This window comes from Falco peregrinus, chromosome 6 (genome assembly GCF_023634155.1).
Source record: "Falco peregrinus isolate bFalPer1 chromosome 6, bFalPer1.pri, whole genome shotgun sequence".
Lineage (NCBI taxonomy): Eukaryota > Metazoa > Chordata > Aves > Falconiformes > Falconidae > Falco > Falco peregrinus.
The window spans coordinates 16,743,082-16,764,841 of NC_073726.1; the positions used below are offsets into that span (position 1 = coordinate 16,743,082).

The 21,760-nt window shown below is 39.7% G+C and overlaps 1 protein-coding gene across 7 annotated transcripts in view; it reads left to right on the top strand.

Moving 5' to 3' along the window:
* The window catches only part of SRPK2 (SRSF protein kinase 2), a 147,340-nt gene that overhangs the window by 45,556 nt on the left and 80,024 nt on the right, over positions 1-21,760 (top strand). The window contains exon 1 of one of the 7 annotated variants that reach the window (XM_055807458.1): positions 2,687-2,928. The exons of 5 other annotated variants lie outside the window; for them this stretch is intronic. In XM_055807458.1, the coding sequence (XP_055663433.1) occupies positions 2,891-2,928 (38 nt within the window). In that variant the 5' untranslated portion in view covers positions 2,687-2,890. Of the gene's footprint in view, positions 1-2,686; positions 2,929-21,760 lie in introns of those variants that run through there. One more of the 7 variants, XM_005243481.4, reaches the window with a different exon arrangement.

The window sequence follows — 21,760 nt, forward strand, 5'->3', positions numbered from 1 at the left end:
AATGGATCAGTTGATCGCTTTATTCCAAGCTCTGTGGATTTTGTTTTGTCATAAAATCCTGCCTTGTTAATACCTGTTTATATAATCCATTTTAAATTCTAACAGGGTTAAGAATCTTCAGAAGGAATTAAAAAAATTGCTGGATTATGAGATCGAGGAGCATACTCAGTCAGTCAGCGTCAAGGATTTTCGGTAGGGAAAATGAACTTCAGTTTGCATCTCCAAATAATCAGTTTTATCTCTGTCTAAAAGTGGGGGTAAGCAACTGAGAGCTGCCTTCTAACATTGCTTCATACAGAAGGGGGCAGGGGGCGGGGGAGAGTGGAGCAGAATTAGGGTGCTAAAGGGATAAGCTTTCTCCACAATGCTGTCCAAACCTTTAGTCTTCTCCATCCTACAAAAATTACTGTGGTGTAGCTTTTAGTACTGATAACACAAATGTGTTATCACAATGTGTAACAAAGCATCCTGTTCTTGTTGAACCATAGCAGGTCACAGTATGAAGAGAGGAATCCATAAGGAATTGCAGGTATGCTGGTCCTTAAGAAAAAAGTACATATACTTTGTTTTAACCTCTGTAATATGAAGTAGTCTATGTTCAGTGACTTGTCAGTTTTTTTCCTGAATTTTCTTAAAGGCAGTCTCTTTCAGAGAGGTCTTTTTGCAGTGTTCTGAATACCTGGTTGAGTCCTGCAGTAGATGTTTTTGATCACACTGTGCCACTGTTCTTTGGTCTATTTGATCTTTTGCACTGCCTTCATACAGTTCAAACATAAATTTGTTGGAAAGCACTGTCTTATGATAACCCAGTATTACAGGGTTAGCCTTCCCCTACTTGTTTAAAACAATCTTTGAAATAAGTAACAATATATCCAGTGCATTGCATAATTTGTATGATCAGCACCAATGTCATATACTGCACTAAAAATCTGGTTTAAATTAACAGTGTGATTCTATAGTTTAAAATGAAGGGGTAGTAAAGCTGTTTGTGGAGCCTCTATGCAGGATAACATAGGTCTTAATGACATACCAGATATAGTTTTTTACTGTAACATGAGTGGGTCTTTCAGTGATTGGGTGGATATTCAGTGTTTTCCATTCTTAGCTACTGTACAGCTATAAGTTACTTAATAGCTATTTTTGAGATTGCACTGAGTACAAAATGAGACAGTTTGATGTTTATCATGTTGGTTTTTAACTGAAAAAAAGCCAGTACTCCAGGGAGTTTAGTTGATGCTGTCATCTCCTCTTCATGGCTTGAGAGCTGAGGCACAGAGGGAAAGATGCACATGGCCTAAGCGAGAACTGCTATGGACTTTCAGTAATGAGGTCCAAGACACAAGAGCAGCAAGCTGATCTCGAGCATGCTGCAGCTCTGGAGCTGCCCAGAACCTGGGAGATTTCCAGCCATCAGCCTGGATGTTCCTGCGGCAGCTGAACTTGTGCCTGTGTTGGAACGTGGGCAGAGAAGGCTCCCGGGAGCACCTGCTGCCTGGGATGGGCAGCGGTGAAGGAAGGTTTGCATGGCCCTTGCAGTCATGCACTTGAGCCAGTTGTGGACATACTGACGTTGCAAAGATACGTTTGAAAGCTCTGAGAAGCATCTGCTTTGTATGTGAGAACTGAGATTCTTCTTGGAGGTTTCTCTGGGCAGTGTGTTTTGGTAAAATTTGGTTTAAAAAAACCAAACAAAACCAAGCAATATTTGTTTCTCTTCCGTTCGCAGAAATTGCTGAGGGTTTGTGTCTGAAATGTGTGTCAAGAAAGAAAATAAGTCAGGTTTAAGCCCTGCTGTCGTAGCATGGCTAATCCCAAATAGCTGAAGTTTACCTCGGTTGTGAACAAGTGGATAGCATCTTAACCTCGCACAGGTCTTACCAGGATGTCCATAGGTTTCCTGCGAGGATGGGGTCTAAAATGATGCTCGCATCCGTGACATTATTCTTTGGGGGGTTTTGGGTCACAGACGTCTGGACTCCGGAGCTCCTGGTGCATTCGTTTTTCGGCAGCCTCTCGGTTCTGCTGTGACAGGGTCTGGTGGAAGCGAGGGACGGAGGGCACGAGGGTGCGAGGTGCCCCCTGCGGCGGCCGGCGGGGCGCCCGTGCCGGGGGGCGCTGCCGGGTGGTTCCTGGCGCAGCCGTGAGGCCGCGGCGCCGTCAGCCGGGTGGGTGGTTCCGCTTCGCTGTTACAAGTGCTAGGTTGGTAATCGCGAGACATTTATTTTTTTTTTTTAAATTGAAATACTACTTTTCAGAGTCTATTTGGAGGAAATCAGAGGCAGGGCATTGAAAAAATAAAACCCGGGTGTGCGTAGCGTTTTCCACGTCCGATTTCTGACCCGTGTATGCAAGTAGTGATTTAATACTTCATTCTTTGTGACAAAAATGATTCAAAGAGCCATATTTTTCAGGGCTTTTGATCTGGAGGTTTTCGAGGGTGCCCGGTACAGTTTAGATAACTAACCGGGGACAGAATCCGTGCCATAAATCCTTTGTTTCGGGGTTTTCTCCCCTCAGAAGCTCCCCTGGGCGCCCCCGCTGGCGGCCAGCGCGCTGAGACTGGCCCGGTGACCGCGCGGGCTCCCGCCGCGGAGAGGCGCCCCCCTCCCCCCCCCCGCCCGCGGAATGGTTCCGCCCGCCGCCGTGCCCAGTCATGTGCGCGGGCCGGGCCGGCCCGCCGCCTCCCGCCGCCTCCCGCCCCGTCCCCTCAGAGCGCGGCTGGGCCGGCCCTCGCACAGGCACCGTGGCTCCTGCGGCCTCCTCCCGAACAAAAGGGCTTAGGCAAAGAACAGCGTTTGGTTAATAAGACTTTTGGAAAGCGAGAGCAGGCGGTCTCGGTTGTGAATATTTTCTGATTTTTCCAGAAATCAAGCAGAAGACTGAGCTGCTGATGTCAGTTAACTCTGAGAAGTCGTCCTCTTCAGAAAGGTACGGCTGCATCTCTTGCATGAACGGTTCATGGTGTAGCATTGCCAAGCAGCGGCGCAGGGCTTTTTGCTTTTCCTTGTCAAGTTTGCTAGCATTATTTACGTATTGCATGCTGATTATTGTACCGTATCCATCGAACCTCTCTTTTTGGTTAAGCTTTGTGCGTTTTTGCAGAGATTTATCGATTTCTTTTCCCTTAACGAAGCCTACGGGGCTGCAGCATGCAGATCATGCTACAGCAGGCTGCTGGTGTGTGTGTGCTGGTGTTGTAGACCTCGCTCCTTTCCACTGTCATGCAAACAGCATCTCGATTTCTAAATCCGTTTTTAAAGACCTCGCGGTTCTGTTGTGTTGCAGGAAACCGTTCCACGGTTGCAAAGGGTTCTTTTCAGTGTAAATGCATAGGAAATATAACTTGGTGAAGCGTTTCGTGTCCTGTTATGTGGAAAGGGAGTGTCCTTTGCAAAGTAGCTCAGGAATCGCAAATCCCCCAATTAGTCACATTCTGTAAGATAGATGTGATCCTTGTTCAAGTCTGTGCTAGGAAATGGAGCAGTCGCTGCATGCAGTAATGGTTCATGCCTGCAGGTAAGGACAAAATGACTCAGAAGTGTTTTTAAAGCAATTATTTTATCTGTCAATCAGATTATTGCGATTTCAAGTAGCTGCTTCGTTTTAAAGAAATATTTTGAGGTACTAAATGCACGTTAAGTTTTCTGACATGAAATAACCTCCTGGTGATTATTTTGTGGATTTTAAATGATGCAGCCCTGCTGCTCACTTCTGTTTTGCTTGCAACGGAATTTTAGGAGAGATTTTTATTTTCAGAATTGCTTAAATCCAGAGCGACATAATGTCATTTTTTCCCCCCACATTATTTACAGTAATCGTTTTGGCTGTATGCAGAAGACCATCTGAATGCTCTATTTTGCCATTTTAATATTGGACGTTGATAAAAAAAAAATCTTAATTTTAAGCACTCAAACTCTATGTTTAGCTGTAATTATTATCTAAAGTACATTTTATTGAATGGCTCAGTAGAGAAAGACGTGGTAATGCACTGAAAGCTATCTTAAGGAAACAGGCTAAAGGACATCTTTCAATATGAACGAGTGCTCTTGGCATGCATGGTTTTAAAAAACAAAATGAGCAGTTTAATTTGATTTATAAGTATATTTGTGTAAGATACGTAGAAGCAAACTGCATTGCCTTTCACCAGTTGTAGTATAACAAAATATCAGCAATGAGAGATACAGAAAATGGTGGGGGGGAATGGGTTGTTAAGTCACCTTTCCAAAATGGAGAAATATAAGAAGAGCTTTGAGAGATATTTTATTTATTTATTTATTCCAAATTAAAAATCATGAAGGGAAACGTTGTTTATTTATTTACCTCAATCCCACCCTGATGCCTAAAATTTTTAAATACAAGACTAATAAAATGGTGGTGGTAACAGAGAGGATGATGGGGTGAAAATAGTAAAGGAAACAGGTGTTAATTTGATTTTTGGAAAGGCTTTTGTTGGCATTGCTGTGAGGAAATTTGGTGTAGAATATAGACATTTATTTTATCACTGTGAATGTTGTGCAACACCCTAATACTGATCAGTCTGTTTTTGAGCAAAACATGCTCGTAGTTGAACTAATGGTAGTCCTAGATGAGTAGGTCCCTGTAAAGGATTGTAACACAGAATTAGGAAAAGATACATTTGTCTGAGATCCGTTTAAATGCCGTTCATCAAACAGTAAGCTTTTAAAAGAGCACGATGCACATTATCTTGCAATAAAGATTAAAATGTGAATGTTGTATATGCACATAGTTTTCTTTTGAGGATTTAAATATGTGGTACTGTTCACCTGGGGATGTATATGACACATCAGCTGCACAATTTATGTAGTCAGTTATAAATGAAAGTAACTTTTATTATCTGAGGGTTTTTTTAAAATAACCACATTCTTTTCACTTATCTAAAAATAGACTGAATTTTTTTGCAAGCTGTTACGAAACAGTGCTGTCTGTCCTATTAGCTGCCAGTTCCTTTCAAGGCCCTTTCAAAATCACTGTATAAGATTTTTTAAGGAAAAAAAAATTACAGTGTGTCTGAACTGCTGAACTGTCCTCAGTCTGCTCTACAGCAAAATTGTGGTGTGTATTCATACCGTACAGGCATGAAAATATGCATGTTTTTGACAGACAGAAAGGGAATTCATACTTGCATATTTTTTTATCGCCAGTATTTACCCTTGCTCTGAGTGGTTGGGCTTTTTGAGAAGCCTGAGTTCTCTGGGTGGAAGTGCTGGGTGGAAGATCTGAAATAGTCCATGGCTTGTTTCTTGTTTTCCACACTAGCGAAGGCTGCTAGACAGTGCTTGCATAGCAGGAGGGGAGGGGAGAGGAGGTGCTTTTTTGCATTTACAGAAACTGATGAATAGAAAAGAATAATAGAAAATATTAGGTAATAATAAAGGTAATAGAAAAGAAATGAGAGAGAAGCCCGTTACTTACCTCTTTCTTTGGTTTGTCTTTTGTAAGGCAGTTTACTGTTTGTATGTTTTCCTGCTCACTTGGCAAGTTCAACATGTTGTCCTATCCTAGAGGAAAAAACTGTTGAGAAGGAAGCTGGAATATAATGGATAGTTTGGCCGTTATGGAAGCTCAATATGTTAGAAATCCTACAGTGTTCTCTTAGGATAGTCAGTTGTAAAGTTTTCAAGAGGCATTTGGGAGACATTGGCAAGAAAGTGAGATGAACCCTTTTGCTGAGGTTCCTTTGGGATGCTAAAGGCATTGCAGCCTTGAAAAATAAATTTAATACAAACCTGAGACATCTTTCATAGAAATTCATCCTTCCTTTCCCCTTACCCCTCCCCCTTCCCCCCAAAAAAAACCCTGTAATTGCAGATGGTGGGGACAAGGTATCTGTGTTTTGGTGTGTTATGGGATATTTCATTAAGCAGACACAATCAGACAGCATCTATAAGTCCTACATTTCTGAGCAGTTAATGCTGCCCATGTGTGCATTAGCAGCCTACGACAAAGTCCTCATTCCGTGTTGATAAGGTAACCTGGGTAACTGCAGATGCCTGTGTTCCTGGTCGGTTACAGTGGATCAGGTAACCTACTGAAGCTTGTTACACTGAATTGATTTGTTTGGATGTCTGAGCTTTAAGCATACCATCGTAATGTTTTCCTACAGCATGCTTACAATGTGACACGCACCTTGTTTCTTTATCTAATAAGTAGTAATTTAACTGCCATGTACCCCCATGTTCTTTATATTTCAGCGGAGGCTGAATGAGGTTACTTCTCCAAGCCTCACAAATGTCATTGGAAAGGAAGTAGCAGCAGCCAGACGGAGGAGGATGTCTCTCAAGAACCCTCCAAGAAACCAAAAAATACTTTCATTTCTGTTGTATGACTGCATGATCTTCTCGTGTACAGTATAGTCAACACTTTGAGCTGTACAGATTTTCTTTTCTGCCTTTTTAAGGGCTTTGTGGAACTCCTTGCAAGTTGCAGTTTCATTTTGAAAAAAGTCAGTTCTTCTACTTGGATCACTTTTCTACTCTTTAGGCTGTAAACCTAATGTATATACCGTTTTTCTTTTCCATACTTTAGGATACAGAACTTGGCATTTTTTTAGCTCTGATTTTGGATTCTAATTTTATGTCATCGTAGCAATGCAGTTTGACCACAGGGTACTTACTGGTAAAAGTTATTAGCAAGGCTGAGAAGTCTGAAGTATTTGACCTGCTCTTTTCCCATCTTATTGCAGAGGCTGCATATGCACCTTTCTTTAAAATGAATTTCTGCTTCAGTGTGTTGTTGTTTTTTTTTTTAAAAAAAATTAATAGCAGCCACACATGACCAGTCTTAAGTAGATAACTAGTGTGTGTATAATTAAATTTTCTTGATTTTGAGGGTTTTTATAAAAAGCAGTCGAGGGAAGATACTTTCAAAGGGCAGTAGGACAGCAAAGTTTTTGTTATTCAAAGTGTAGAAGTCTTTGGAGTGGGATGGTACAGGCCAGGTTTAAGGACAGATGTTGTATTTGTTGGCTTTTTGGGGTTTTTTTAGCCTTGGGCTATGTATACCCCTCTCTTTGTAATTTATCATGGTGGAGCAAGTTGATGTATTTCTCGGTGCTTTTACGTGGTTTCTTCGTCAGGTCATGCCAGGAATGCAGTCAGGGATAAAGTAAAGGAGGAAGAAATCTAAAATGAGGAGGAAGAATAAAGATGGAGATTGAGTAGTCTGCTTCCTTTTCTAAGAGGCCTAATGTTAGTTGCTGTAAGAGGCATTGTGAAACAAGTTAGGATGCTGAAGGATTCCTTCAGGTTTAGGAACGTGGGATTTTTTTGCTCTGTTTTTTTGTGAGTCTGTGTGTGTGTGTTTCGGGTTTTTTTTTTTTTTACTTTAATTATGGATGCACTTCTAGTATAGAAATAAAACATGTTTAAAAGTAGAACCATCAGCTCACAACATTCAGTACGAGCTGACATTGCAGTTTTGGAATAAATGTAAGATAATAGGGCATTATAAGATAATAATTCTACTCTTATTTATGTAACACTGAAACAAAAAATAATTATCGGAATAATGCAACTATTTCATCAATTCCACTAACTTAAAACACGTTTTTTAAAATGCCATCTCTTCTTTAGCTGCCTTCCTGGTTTGTTTGTTTTTTGGTTGGTTTTGTTTGTTGTTTTTTAAGTGCAAAAGAAATATTGCCTAGCTTTCGTTTCAGGACAGTACAAATTTAGTTGTCATGCAACTTCAGTTTTTCAGTTTTGTTTAAAATAATATATGATAGCAATAAGCAGTGTATATTTTTCCCTTCTTTCAAAATTGCAAGCTAATACTGCTATTTTTTAGATTTATCTCAGAAGTAGGGAGGAAATCATCCTATCTTAATGTGGGCCCTAAGTTATTTGTCCAGGGAGGCACTTGATTCTACCACCAAACCGTTTGGTGATGGTGTGCCTGTATAGCTCTCATAGACTAGATACTTAATTTTAGATTACTAAAACTGGACCAAAATGAATGCTGTTTTGTGTATTTTTCATATTAAAGCTTTCATAGGCTGATTATTTTAGCATGCAAGGCTTTTAATTGAAGTATGAAAGGGATGTAGAGACAGGAATGCTGCAACGTGTCGTTGTGCTTGTGTAGAAAAAAAAAAAAAAGGCAATGTCCTATATAGAGGCAGCCACTTGTGGAACAGCTTTTTCACTCAAAGTGATGTTTTTAGGGGACACTGCGCTCTTTAGAGCTGATAGTGCCTGTATCAGTTCATCAATAGACTTTGAAAAGTTTTAAAATTTGAAGTGTGTTTTCTTTTTCGGTGATACTTTGTTTATTTCTGTGTCTGTCGGGGATTTCTGTATGTAAGAAAATAATGTACTTTGATATTAAATTTAACGACAAGTGAAATGTATCATTAGTATCCCTGCTGTTCAGATGATCTGAGCACTACTTGATTTTTTCCCCTCCCTTTTTTATCTTTCATCATGCAGCTATTTGTGAGATACTTATTACAGAGAGTTGCTAATATACCTTCTGAAAACACAAATCTCGGGTTTTTTTGGCACTTTTGTTGGAACTAAAATGAGAGAACTTTGGGAAAGGGAGAGACTGAAGTTGGTGGGGGCTCGTATGAGATTTTACTATGTGAGAACTGTTCACTGGAAACCAATTCTAGCAATCTGATGATGATTAGAACACAGTTTATAGCTTAAAAAGAAATAAAAAATTGAATACTATGACTTGAACAATATACTTTCTAATGTAAACATATGTATTCCAATTCCACTTCAGGGTAAAATGTCAGCGAAAAAGTAATGGGTCATTTTAAGCAAAGCCTTTTGTATTATAAATATGTCTGTTTCATGATTTGAAACTTTTACCTAATCACTGTCTTAATCATGATTTCATTAAAACGTCTACTCCAGGCTCCTAGGCAGATGCTAAGGGAACGTTACCTGATAGGTTGCATAAAACAATGTATACCTATGCCGGATGACTGCATTTCTGTTGTTACTGTGCTGTGTTACAGGATAAATTGATTTGTGATTTTCTGCATCTTCACATTATACATTTACAAGTGAATAATAAAATATTTACATGTTCATATAATTCGGTAAACTTACACAATGTGATATATATTTTTCGTTGATCTGCAATTGATGTAGTTACCAAGAGACGCTAAGCAACAGGTTAAGCAAAACGTATGCCAATTTAAGCATTCTGGTTTGTTGCATATTTTGTGTATTATAAGCATATTATCAGGAAATTGTGGCTTCTTTCAGCTTGTGAGTTGCTGTGAATCTTGCCATACAGTTCAGAGAATATACATGAGTCTTACCGTTTGACTGAAAAATACCTTTTCTGTCCAAATGTCGTTGTGACCAGAAGGTTTTTTACTTGTTCTGTTTTTAGGAGTTTTACACTCCTAAGCCAGTATCTGCCCCAGGTGCTTCTGTATTTTCTTCAAGACTCACCGTTATGCATGGGTAAAGTCTCTGGCAAAATCCAGGCAGTCACTGTTAACCTTAAAAACAAATATGAAAGCCATCTCATGTAGGATGCCTACCAAACTCATGCTGCTGATTGTGACTAGATGGATAGTGAATTGCTATTTCCCTTTCTTTTCCTTCGCTCTTTTCCTCTAACTCTTTAAAGCTCCAGTTGTGAAACAAATGTATGCAGCTCCAAGCTGCGCCTGTTACATATGCTATAAATGAGGGAGTGCCAGTTCTTTACCAAGTTTGTCTACACGGCTTTCCTCGTCTGATTATAGCTTTAGGTCAGTCAGGCTGGTTGATTACATCTCTTCCATGACTGGACAGTGTTCAAGACCAGAACCGCATCCCATGTAGATGTTCTGTTTGTATGAAATTTTGGCCACTGTGTTTAATAGTGTGTTCAGAAGGCATTTTACATAACTTCTCTGTACTGATAAATATGTCCTAATTCTAACTTTATCGTGTCTGCTAAAACAACTGATGATTGTAAATTGGTGATAGCCTCATTTACTGAAAGAACATATCTCTTCAAAGCTTGAGAAACATCTATATTTTAATGTTGTGCTGGTTAATCTTGAAAACTTCTTTTCCAAAACCTGGAGCAGCATAATTCTGTGGAAGGGAGGAGAATTTCTTAATGCTGCTTCTTACTTGGCAAAATATCATTGGAGTAACATGAAACATTTTGAGAATTCAGTGCTTTGTTTTCATGAAGCAACTTCCTATGCCCCAAATCTACTGGGATGTTCTCAGCCTTCCTAAGAAGGCAAAGACTTGTCCTCACTTTGCTCATTACTACAATGCGTGGGGATAGCGTAATGTATTATCATTTTAGGGGCGAAGAAGGCCCTATTAGTACAGAAACTTCTTAAGCTACATGTTTGCTCTGTGTTGTCAAAACTTAAATATTAGCAGTAGTTCTGGCAGAAACTGAGAGAATGGCTTTTGTCATTAATACTACTATAAAGAACCAGTATTATTTTCTTTTCTAACTACTGTATCAAAACATCAAGCGGTGATTTATATATATATATATATATTATTTTTTTTGTGGAGGTGGAAAATGAGTGTGAAATTCTTACAGGTTTTAGCAGATACCTGTTTTGTTATTCTGTATCCAGCATCAGGACCTGCAGATTCTCATTGTCTGTCATCCTCAGCTGCTATGGCCACTATCCACAGAAGCATTCAGTTCCTGCTATGCCCACATACCAAAGAGACCTATCAACCTCTGTTTATTCCATGCCATGAACTAGAATGGAAGATGTTTGGAATTAGCTCTGCTCTTTATGAATCCTTCTATAAAAGGATTACCTTAGCCATAGGAGACCACGTGTGGTGGTTTCCTCAGAGTGGTGCTTTGTCATCCCCAGTATGACAGCATAAAGTCCTTCTGACGGCTCCTATTACTTATTTGACAAGAATCAGGAATTTCCACTGCTGCTTGGTGTCTTAGCTATGAGAAATGTCTGCTTCTGAGAAGACTAATACAGGTTTGGATCAAGACTTCCCTAAGAGATGTGAAAAAGATGGTGAACCACAGTGATTCTGAAGTATATTTTTATCAATTAAAATGTGTAATTCTAATATAATACAAATAAGAGTACAAACAGTCTTTATATACTTAGTTTGAAGTCCCGCTTGGCTTCTTCCCAGGTAATTAATATTTCAGAGTATTAGTCTAGAAAGCTAAACAAAGAAGTTACAGCCTTTCTCAGAATGCTTGTGTTTCACAACAGAAGTGAGAGAATGCAGATCTTACAAAGAAATTACCAGTGATCAAGGAAGAAGTCTTCCTCTTTCTCACAAGTACTCTTGATATCTGTGGGTGGAATACTGAGATGATGAATTGGCATCGACCCTATTCCTTGGGCACCCTAGCCCTAGTATGCTGCCAGAGAATGCATCTTTTTTTTTTTTTTTTTGTGCCTACCACTAGTATTTAAAGGTCTGTTGCTTTTAATGGAAATCTGTTACAAGTTTCTCTAAGGAAAACTTATTAAATATGTTCTTGTAAGTTAATTTTCATCGACTTTGTTTCATCTGTATTTTTGCTTTATTTGTGTTACTCTTGCTTTATAATAACGTACAGTTGAGTCCTGACTTAAAAACACATAGGAAAGATCCAGTCAAGATTCCTTTCAAATGTGTTTAGCACATAGCAATTTCAAGGGCTATTAAAAGAACCAGAGGACGTCCAACTGAAGTAGAATGATGCCTGAGAATGCTAATACATTTTTTTACTGTCATTTAAATACTCAGTGGTTTACAACATGCCTTAGCAAAACTGCATGGTGTGTGTTCCAGTAGATGCCAGGACAGCTTAAGCAGGTATAGGCTACAGTGAGCTAGAATCTAAGGCGGATTTGTACACTTCACCTTCAAAGTGTCACTGATAGCTTTGCTAAGAAGCTTGCTAAAGGTGGGCGTCCTTTTAGCCATGCCAGTTGTTAGAGGTATCCAAATGTGGAGGGGTTTGGGTCGCGGGGGCATATCTTCTGTCCCAGCTTAAATAGGTAAGCACAAGACTGCTGCAGTTCTGTGTCCCCAGGGCCAGCCAGTAATGAGACTGAGTGCTTATTCCCAATAGGTGTGCGTGCATGTGCACACGCTCACATACAGAACGTGCATACGCAGCTGTCCACACAGATCAACGGAGGCTCAAACCAGCGCTTTTATTGGCACCCACGTAAACATACACAGAGCACTCAAGCAAGAACTGCACGGACAGCCCAGTCCTTTTCCTCTTTCCAGTTCTTCAGGATGGAAGTCCACTAGTGGAATTTTTGGAGAAACTCACATGCTATATGGGGGTCCTCCTAGTAGCAGTTTTTAAATGGTGTTTGTAGTTGCTGAAGCCTTGACCTATTGGTGTCCCCTGGTTATTGGCACCAAGACCTCTGAGCCCCTGATGTTTGTCCAGTTGCTGGTACTTAGACATCTTATCTAACTGCTGAACAGTCTAGCTTGAAGTTGGCTTGAGTTTGCATGTATGCGCTCAGAATAGAAAGTGCATCCCCAAAGAAGACAGAAATAGGGTTTAATGACAATATGGGATAGACTGTCATGATCAAGGGCAGGGTTCGGTCAGACAATTGCAGTGACCAGCCTTCAGTTTGTACTGGACGTGTCCCATTTATAATTTTTCCCTGCAGTTTTCCCATACTTGTTTTTCGCTTACCCACCTTTTCCCCTGTCTTTCTCCACCTCAGGTGCCTCCCCCTAAACATTTCACATCTTGCCATATTCTCACAGTCCCACAGTAAGATTTACACAATCCCGGAAATGTTCTTCCTCTGCATCCTGTAATGTCACATGCCTTTTAAGGGAATAACCTTTAGTTTTCAAGGTGTTTCTGGGGAGGGAGTTTTCTCCTTGACTCATCTTGGTGGGTTTCACACTGGAGAAATATGGTCTAATTAATGGTCATGTGAGTAGCTGATTCAGGTGGTCCATTTTCACTGATGAGGTTGTTAGGATTTCTCTACATATTGTTTCTAGTGATCCTTGCTGGATCAGTTTCTGTTATGATTAGCCTTTGATCAGATAACCTAACACTGGTCTCCCAGGGGCCTAGCAGTACCTGGCAAAGGCAAAGCTGGATCTAGATTTGTTTGGATTTTTAGCCATCTGACAGGTGTATCCAAAAGATTGAGATCAGCTGAGGAAACCAAATGCACAAATCCTTTCCTACTACTTCTGAGTCTCATGGAAACATAGTACAACAGAGTTTTGCCTACTACTTCATTCCTATCCAGTTTATAGACCTATGTTTCTGGAAAGGAAAAGTGAGGTATCTTCTTACAATGTGTTAAATATATACTCAGTGCTTCAGACTTAACACCTGCTGGAGGTGTTAGGTTCATACCTCTAATGAAAGCAAAGCTCAGCAAGGATCACAAGCAAGTGGTGCTACTTACTCTGCTGAACTTGTCTTCTGTGTGCTTGTTGCAAAACCTGTTTGAGATAAGATAGCACAGGGATGCATAATAATAGGAAGGAGTTCTGGAGCATAAACCGACTAAGGCTAGACATCCTACCTCTGTGTGTTCTGGTCCAGAAGGCAGCTGTCTGATAATAGCAAAAAAAACCCACAAAACCAAAACCAAAACTTCTTTGGCCAGTTTAAAGAAGGCAAAAAGCAATCATACATCGTTGTTTAGAAAGGGAGTAATGTCTCCCAGGTGGACAAGAAGGCCAGTTATTTGTTAATTTGACCTGCAGGCATCAAGATATTGCTCAATTCCTTTGCAAAGTAGCTGAGCAGGCAAAAACCACAGACCCACAATGTGTATTAGCCAATATTTGGCTATCTGACATCTGTATTCAGAAAACCTGGCGTGTATTATTTCTACTATAAGAGCCCGAGAGCTAACTAATACTTGAGTCTTTGCCAAGTTGCTTCTTTCAGGAAGAGAAATAGATGGTGATTTGAGGGTTGTGAGATTTTTGTGTGTGTGCAGTCCTGTTTATTTACAAAGCATGTAAACAGAGCTCTGTTTGCTTGAGCGGAATTGAAACAAAGTGCAACAAGCAGCTATTTTGCTGATGTGTCTGCCTGTCTAGCAAGTACTGCAGTAAAAAAAACCCCAACCCTTAAAACTCTAAAAAACAACACCCAAACCCGCCCCACACAGCATGCTCTCCTGAGATCACAGGCACAGCATTTTTTGCTGTCTTTTTTTCTGCTTAAGAGACATGTATAACTGCAACAGTTTCCCCCAACTCCTTTAATTTCATAATTGTGATTTATAAAATCTTAATCCTTCACACATGTTATGGACTGACTGCTGACTGGATTTGATGGATAAGTACTTTGGACAATGTTTTTCTTTTTTCATTTTTTTTTTTTTTTTTTTTACAGCTGTTGTGTAAAAGGTCTAATGTTCCTCCTTTACTTAGACTAAAAAGAGGGTATTCAGCCCAACCATCAGCCTTGATTGCAAGCCAAATACAGAGTTCTTTAGAGAGCAACTTGATCACAGACATTATTTTTTTTAGGATAACAATGCCATGCCTAAAATACAACTTTCAAAATAAGTCTTTATGCACTCTATAATACCTTTATTCATTTTCTGGACTCCACAGTTTGTTCCCAGGTCACGTTGCATGGCATCTGAGGACTCCTGCCCTATACTGCAAATAGCAGTAGTCAGGCCTTTCCCATGGACAGGTGTGAACTGCTTTAGGATCTGTCTTCCTAGGCTTCTGCCAGGTCTTCACTGGACTTCTCTAGGGCAAGAGTGTTTAGATGTAGTCTGTCATGGGTTTTTTATTGTTGTTTGTTTTGTTTTGTTTTTCTTCTTCTTCTAAATTATTGCTTTTTTCTCTAGAAAGCCTGACTCTAGGTTACCACATGATGCTTCATCACTGTGCTCCATTGGTCTAACCCTGTATGAGTCAGCTGGAGCTGATATAAGCGTTGTCTTTCTTAACTCCCGAAAGTTTCTGGGACTCACAACTTCCTGGCTCTCTAAACTTCTAAGACCTCCTCCTTTTGTCCACAACTAGCAGTTCATGTGTGTATTGTTGCCCGGAAAAAGTAATCCAAGATTGAATTGCAGTGGAGTTTTATATGCAAATAATGCAACAGGAGGTTTATTCCAGAGCTTTCCCTTTACACACCCCACCCCTCCTTTACCCACCCCCACCCCCCCCCCGCCCCCCCCAGTCCTCATTCTTGTTGTCCCTCTTTGTGTTTAGGTACCATCTGCTTACAGTCATCTGTTGTGTTTGCTTTCTTACCCCTGCCTTTGATTTTGTGCAGGTTATTTGAAAATTTAAAGTACTGATGCATTGAAAGAGATACAGATTACATGAAGTGGAATTTAAAGACATGAGAATATGGTACTACAGTTGCTTCTGTGTGTGTATATATGATGAACATTCCGTAATTCAGTTATCGACTTGTAATGGCTAGAGTTCACAAGAGAAATAATAGGCTTTATTGTGATATAGCAAAAAAATGGTCTAAGTATATACTGAAGGACAAAAACATTAACAGGATTAACATATATTGAACATTGGTTAAATAATAGCAGTATCTGTTTTTAGCAAGATCTTGATTTTAGCAAGACTTTTGGTGTTTTCTGCCATGACATCTTAATTGACAAACCGAGAAAGTCTGGGCTAGGTAGGTAGACAGTGAGAAGTGGGTTGAAATCCGACTGAACTGTTGGGCATAAGGGGCTGCGGTCAGAGACATAAAGTCCAGCTGGAGGCCAGTCACTAGTGATGTACTCCAGCAGTCATCCTTTACTGGGGCCAATACTGTTTAGTATCTTCATTAAAGATCTGGCTGATGGGACAGAGTGTACCCTTAGCAAGTTTGCATGATACATAACTAGGAGGAGTGATTAACGCACCAGAAGGTTGTGCTACTATTTAGAGGGACCTCAGCAGGTTGGAGAAATGGGCTGATACAAACTTCCTGAAGTTCGACATAGGGAAATGCCTAGTCCTGCACCTGAGTGGGAATAACCCCATGCAGTGCCAACCAGCTGGAAAGTAGCTTTGCAGGAAAGGACCTGGTAGACATTGAACATGAGCCAGCAAAGCATGAGGCAGTGTTGCTGGCAAGTCAAAGGTGGTGATCTTCTTTTCCCTCTGCTTAGCCCCTGGTAAGACACACTGGAGTGCTGTGTCCAGTGCTGGGCTCCCCAGTGCAAGAGAGCTCTCGAGGGACATAGTGGATCAGGTCCACTGAAGGGCCACAAAGGCGGTGATAGGCTTGGAGCCCCTACAATACGAGAAGAGGCTGAGAGAGGTGGGGTGGTTCAACCTGGAGAAGAGAAGGTTCAAGGGGATCTTACCAGTGTGTAAGTAAATACCTGATGGGTGAGTGTAAAGAAGACAGACTTCTCAGTGGTGCCTAGTGACCAGAGAAGAGGCAGAAGGCACAAACTGAAATACAGCAAACTCCGTTCAAATATAAGAAAAACATTTTATTGTGAGGGTAGTTGAACACTGACACAGGTTGCCCAAAGGGATTGTGGAATCTCCATCTTTGCAGATATTCTAAACCAACCTGGACATCACCTTGAGCAACGTGGTCAAGATGATCCTGCTTTGAGCAGTCAGATGGGACCGAATATCTTCCAGCCCCACTGTTCTGTGACTGGGTAGAAACAGAGTATTTGGACAAAGCTTGCTTTCTGAAATTCAGCTAAAACTGTAACAGGAAAGGCACTGTGTTGTGTAACCCTGGCCGGCAACCAAGCACCTGCAACCCCTTGCTCACTCACCCCCCCACTTGGAGGGGTGGGGAGGAGAATCGGAGAGAAATGTAAAACTCAAGGGTTGAAATTAAGAGCAATTTAATAATTTAAACAGAATTAAAAGGTAAGAAAACCATAACAATAATAACAACAAAAATAATAACAACAGTTATAATGGAAAGGTGGGGAAAAGGATAAAAAGGAAAAGGGAGAAAGGAAAACAAATGATGCACAGTACAGCTGCTCACCACCCGCTGACTGATGCTTAACCAGTCCCTGAGCAACAATTCCGCCCAACCCTCCAAGTTTATATACAAAGCATGACATCCCATGGTATGGAATACCTCTTTGGCTGGTTCGGGTCAGCTGTCCTGGCTGCCCCGTACCAGTTTCCCGTGGCCCTCCAGCCCTCCCACTGGCAGGGCCCAAGAAACTGAAAAGTCCTTGACTTAGTATAAACATTACCCAGCAACAACCAAAATCATCTGTGGGTTATCAACATTCTTCTCACATCAGAGCCAAAACACAGCACTGTACTAGCTACTAAGAAGAAAGTTAACTCCATCCCAGCCAAAACCAGGACAGGCACACACTAGAGTTCTTAAAAGCCATTACTTTTTTTTTTTTTTTTAAATTTGTATTTCTGACTTCTATACTTAAACTGTAATCCTAAGACTGGTTACTTCTTTAGTTGGTCATAATTTTTCACTGTTGAAAGCACCATTTTCAGTAGTCAAGTCGTTCACGTGAGAGCACATAGCTTTTCTTTGATGCGGTTCTATGTATGCTTGTTTATTGGCCATAGAGCCAAACCCTGTAAAAAAAAAAGCCTGTCCAAAAGATGTTTTGGTCCAGTTCTATCTCTCTGGCAATGTTTCCCCTTCTACAGTATCTGGGGCTTCACTAGCTGTACAATACTAATTCTTTGTCTTTTCCGCTCTTTCTAGAATGTGCTTTGTTATTTGGTGTTTAGCTGTTTTGCATCTAGGGAAGGGATTAGATCTCAGATCTATAGGGAGATGTTTTACAGTGGATATAAGACATAGGTAATCAATGAGGGAGGTGTGTGTTTGTTGTTCATCATCTGTCCTGGATATTTCAGAGGCATATATTATTCCTGCATTTTAATTTCTGATGCTCTGAGTTTTCATAGTTAATTTTGCTTTTCACCTATGAAACATTCAGCAGACTCTAAAATAAGATTTAGGTTGGGAGGGGGGTTGTTTACTTATTTATGATAAATTCATGGCCTTATTTGTGACAGAGAAAGCTTTTTATTGAATTAATGATGTGATAAATTAACTCCTTCAACACATGTGACTAATATACTTGTGATATGCCAAGTAATACAGAAACTTTCCCTTTTCTTGGGCAATCACATCTTTATTCATTGGTAACAAAACTATTATTTTGGTTTCTGTGGAAGCTGCTGTGAGGTAATAACTGGGCAAGCTGGAACAATTTCTTTATAATTAATCACCTAGAGTTATCTTTACCTGTGTCTTGTCTCTTTTAAGTTGGTACCAGCCCATTCTAAGTACTGGAATGCAAACTGCAGATACTTCAAATTACAGAAAAAAAAATGGACATTTAGCGCATTGTGTAGCTCATTGGTAAGAGTTCGGCAATGAAACTTTTTTATAAAAACAGTGGAGAATATGGGATAAATATTTAGTGTTCTGTCTTTAAATGAATTGAGACCTTTTATTATAAATAGAGATGGGTAAAAACTAATCGAGTGTAATGCAGTTACTGTCAGCGTGGATGCTGGTGCGCAAAGATTCAACTTGTAAAATACATTACATTGCATTTTTGTTAGGATAGACACATTATAACAATTAGTGGGCTACAGCTATTTTTATACAAACGTAAACCTCAGTGATTTATACTGTGCATACCGCAAATGTTTGGTACTGTCAACCAGAATGCTGTCTCTTGTTTTTAGCCCCACCTGTGTGTATTTTGTGTCCACTGTTAATTTGTTTCTTACCTTGAATTGGATAGGAAGATCACAGGCTACAGCATATCAACTTATGTTGCAGCTTTTCAAGTAGTGCTGGTAGCCTGCTGTAAGACCTAGATACTGAAGAATCAGTAGGCAATCAAGAAAGAAAGTAGTTCTTGCTTAGTAAAAGGGAATTTTTTTTTTTTCAAAGCAGGATTATGTGGAATTCTGAGAAAGATAATGACAGGATTTTCATATTCAGTCTGTCTGCAGAGTTCAGTCACAGACTGCTTTGGGGGATTATGAAAAGTATTTATTTTTGACTGTAATAAGGTTTATATTGATTAAAAATAATGTTGAGATGATAAACTAAAAGTTATGTTCTGGAGCATGCCTTTGCACTAAGACTTATTTTTAAAGCCATATGTAAATGGATCACAGTGAGTGGTTTAATTGATTAAAGGAGGGAAGGTATTGATACATCTAATTTTAAAATTGTTGGGGTTTTTTTTCCCAAGTAACCTAGTCCTTTGTTTAATCAGCTCTTCCTGAGATGGGAATCAAAGTTTTGTAATTTAAAATGTAAGTGAAGATTGAAAGTCCTAAAATATCTTTCTGGTTATTTTTTGGCATGTTTGTTAACTGTTGTTAGCATTCAATCCTATAATTTCATAGTAATGCAAAAGTCTGCTTTCAATTACAGTGTTATTTCACTGCATGTAATAGAAATTGCTAGAACTTCAGTGAAATACAGATTGGCTTCCTTGTGCCAGATTGGAGAATTTAAATTGCTGTTGTGTAGAGGTGTGGGTGATGTTGACAAAGTGTCAGTGCAGGTGATTTGTTAGGAGTGAATCACTAACTGGATATGAAAGTGAAAACTTGACAGTTTGTAAGTCAGCTTTTATTTTGTATGTAGATTTGACTTCAAAATGCAAATGTTAAGAGGAGTTACTAGGAGTCATGAAATGCACTATTTATATTAAACTTAAGGGGCAAAAAACGTTATGAAATATGGGGAAGAGAGAGTAATATTTATACTATTGTAATAACTGTATCTTTTGTCAGTGTCTTTTCCTAGTTTTATGGGCTTCATGCTAGTAAAGTTTGGCAAACATGTCTAGATATTGCTAATTACTGTTCCAGTGTTGCTGACATGACTAGTTTAATTTTTCCCAACATCTGTTGAATATACTGTGTTTTGCTTAAGTCATATTGTGCATTGCTTAGGGTTTCTGTTTTTTTTTTTTAAGTTTTAGTCAATTGTACGTTGTTGTATCAGCATACTTCAGAACAGCCCAAACTCCTGTTGAACTGGAATCCATAAACATAATTAAGTGATGGTGGTGTTACGATGTAATTAGGTTCATTAATGGTATAAACACAAAAGGGAAATGTTTTATTCACAGGAGATGCTAACTTCTCTTTAATTGGAGATGCTAACTTCTCTTCAATTGTGTGGTTGTGATTTGTCTATTTAAAAGTTTTCTTTTAAATGATTTGATTTTCTCTAAGACTGGGATTCTTAGTGTGAAAGATGCATATGTGTGTTTCTTCCAAACAGAGATGACTAGTGGAAAGACATGATATGAATACACTCTGAAGAGAAGGATTTTTTTTTCCCAGGTTTTTACTTTTTAGAAGAAATGAGACTTCAGTTTTGAGAAATTATGTTTAATGGTTTCCTATAAAGCATAAATATAAAGGCACATGTAAATGCAATATTATCTTTGAAAATGTTTTAACATATTTAACTTCATTGAGTATTTCTTGCCTTTTTTTTTTTTTTTTTTAACAAAATAGTGCTCAATTTAAAAATTCACCTGGACTTCACTTGCAGTTGTTTTTGAGTCACTCTTAACACCTCAGTATTGTTTTGTTGACTTTTTATATTGTAGTTATACCTGCAGTCTGCAGACATTAAAGCATTAGTTAAAAGAAACAGATACTGCCTGAGGCTGGTAAAACTCTGATTTCAATGAGCTGTATTAATTTGTACCCACATTGATTGTAAGTACCTATCTCCATCTTGCACTTCTGTTTCTAGCTTACTTAGGTTGATGATTATCACATCCTTGCCTGAGGAAAGCTTGATGTATCTTCCTCCAGGACTCATCAATAACTGTATTTGAATTGTCCTTAGGGTTTTAGGCAGAGCACCAAAAGTCATTACTCTCCCTTAGGACCTGATTGTGCCGTGTCTGAAGTGATGCCAGCCTATGACAGTCAAAGCAAAAGGCCTGTGTTTGATTATCAAATGCTCTTGTATTCATACTGCTTTAACTTCTAGGCCATTTTGTTCATTCTTGCAGCCAGCGTAATTTTTAAGTCTCCATGTTGTGTGTGAGGATCCATGTTACGGATCAGAGAGAAACTAAGGCATGGTTGTGATGATTCTTTAGTATTTTTAACATACTTTGATTTACCTTTTGATGTAGCTCGTGCTGTCTTGGAATTTTTTGATGTTACAAGAGGAAATAGTAGCTGTTCTCAAGCTTTTAGCAGGTGCTTGCTGTGTGTGTCTGCACGCCCTCAATGAGCTGAGCAGGCAAGTATGAAGACTGCTCAGTTAATGTGGCAGTGCTGCTGCCCTGCTTGGGTCTGTGTAGGAGGGAATCAGTCTCACAGTAGTACCTGGATTAAAGACAGATTAATTCTGGGTGCAGTATTAGTTGAGCACATCCTTTTTCTCTTCACTTTCCTACAGGAAAGCTGACTTCTGGCACAGAAACAAGTGTCTAGAGAGCTAGCGATATCTTATACTGTCCTAGATGTCTTCTAAGTGAGTATTTCCAGGATTTCTGCTTGGCACATTCTGTAACAGGATTTTGGTACTGGTAACATGATAAACTTACCCCGATTACCTTCGCTTCTCACTGCAAGGGGTAAATGCCTCTTTTGTAAGGTTCCGTGAGAAGGGCTGACCTGAGCCTAACAGTTTTGCAACTGAAAAAATTGGTCCTGCCACAGCTTTTTGACTTGTGCCAGTCTTCCTCTCCCCTCTGCCACCCACCCCCACTCCCACTCCCCAAGTAGTTCACCTCAATGAGTTAGTTCACTGGGGCATCAGGTAAGTGCCAGAGCCTACATGCTGGATGGGAGCAGAGAACGTGGGAGCCAGGCAGTAATTGCATATACCACAT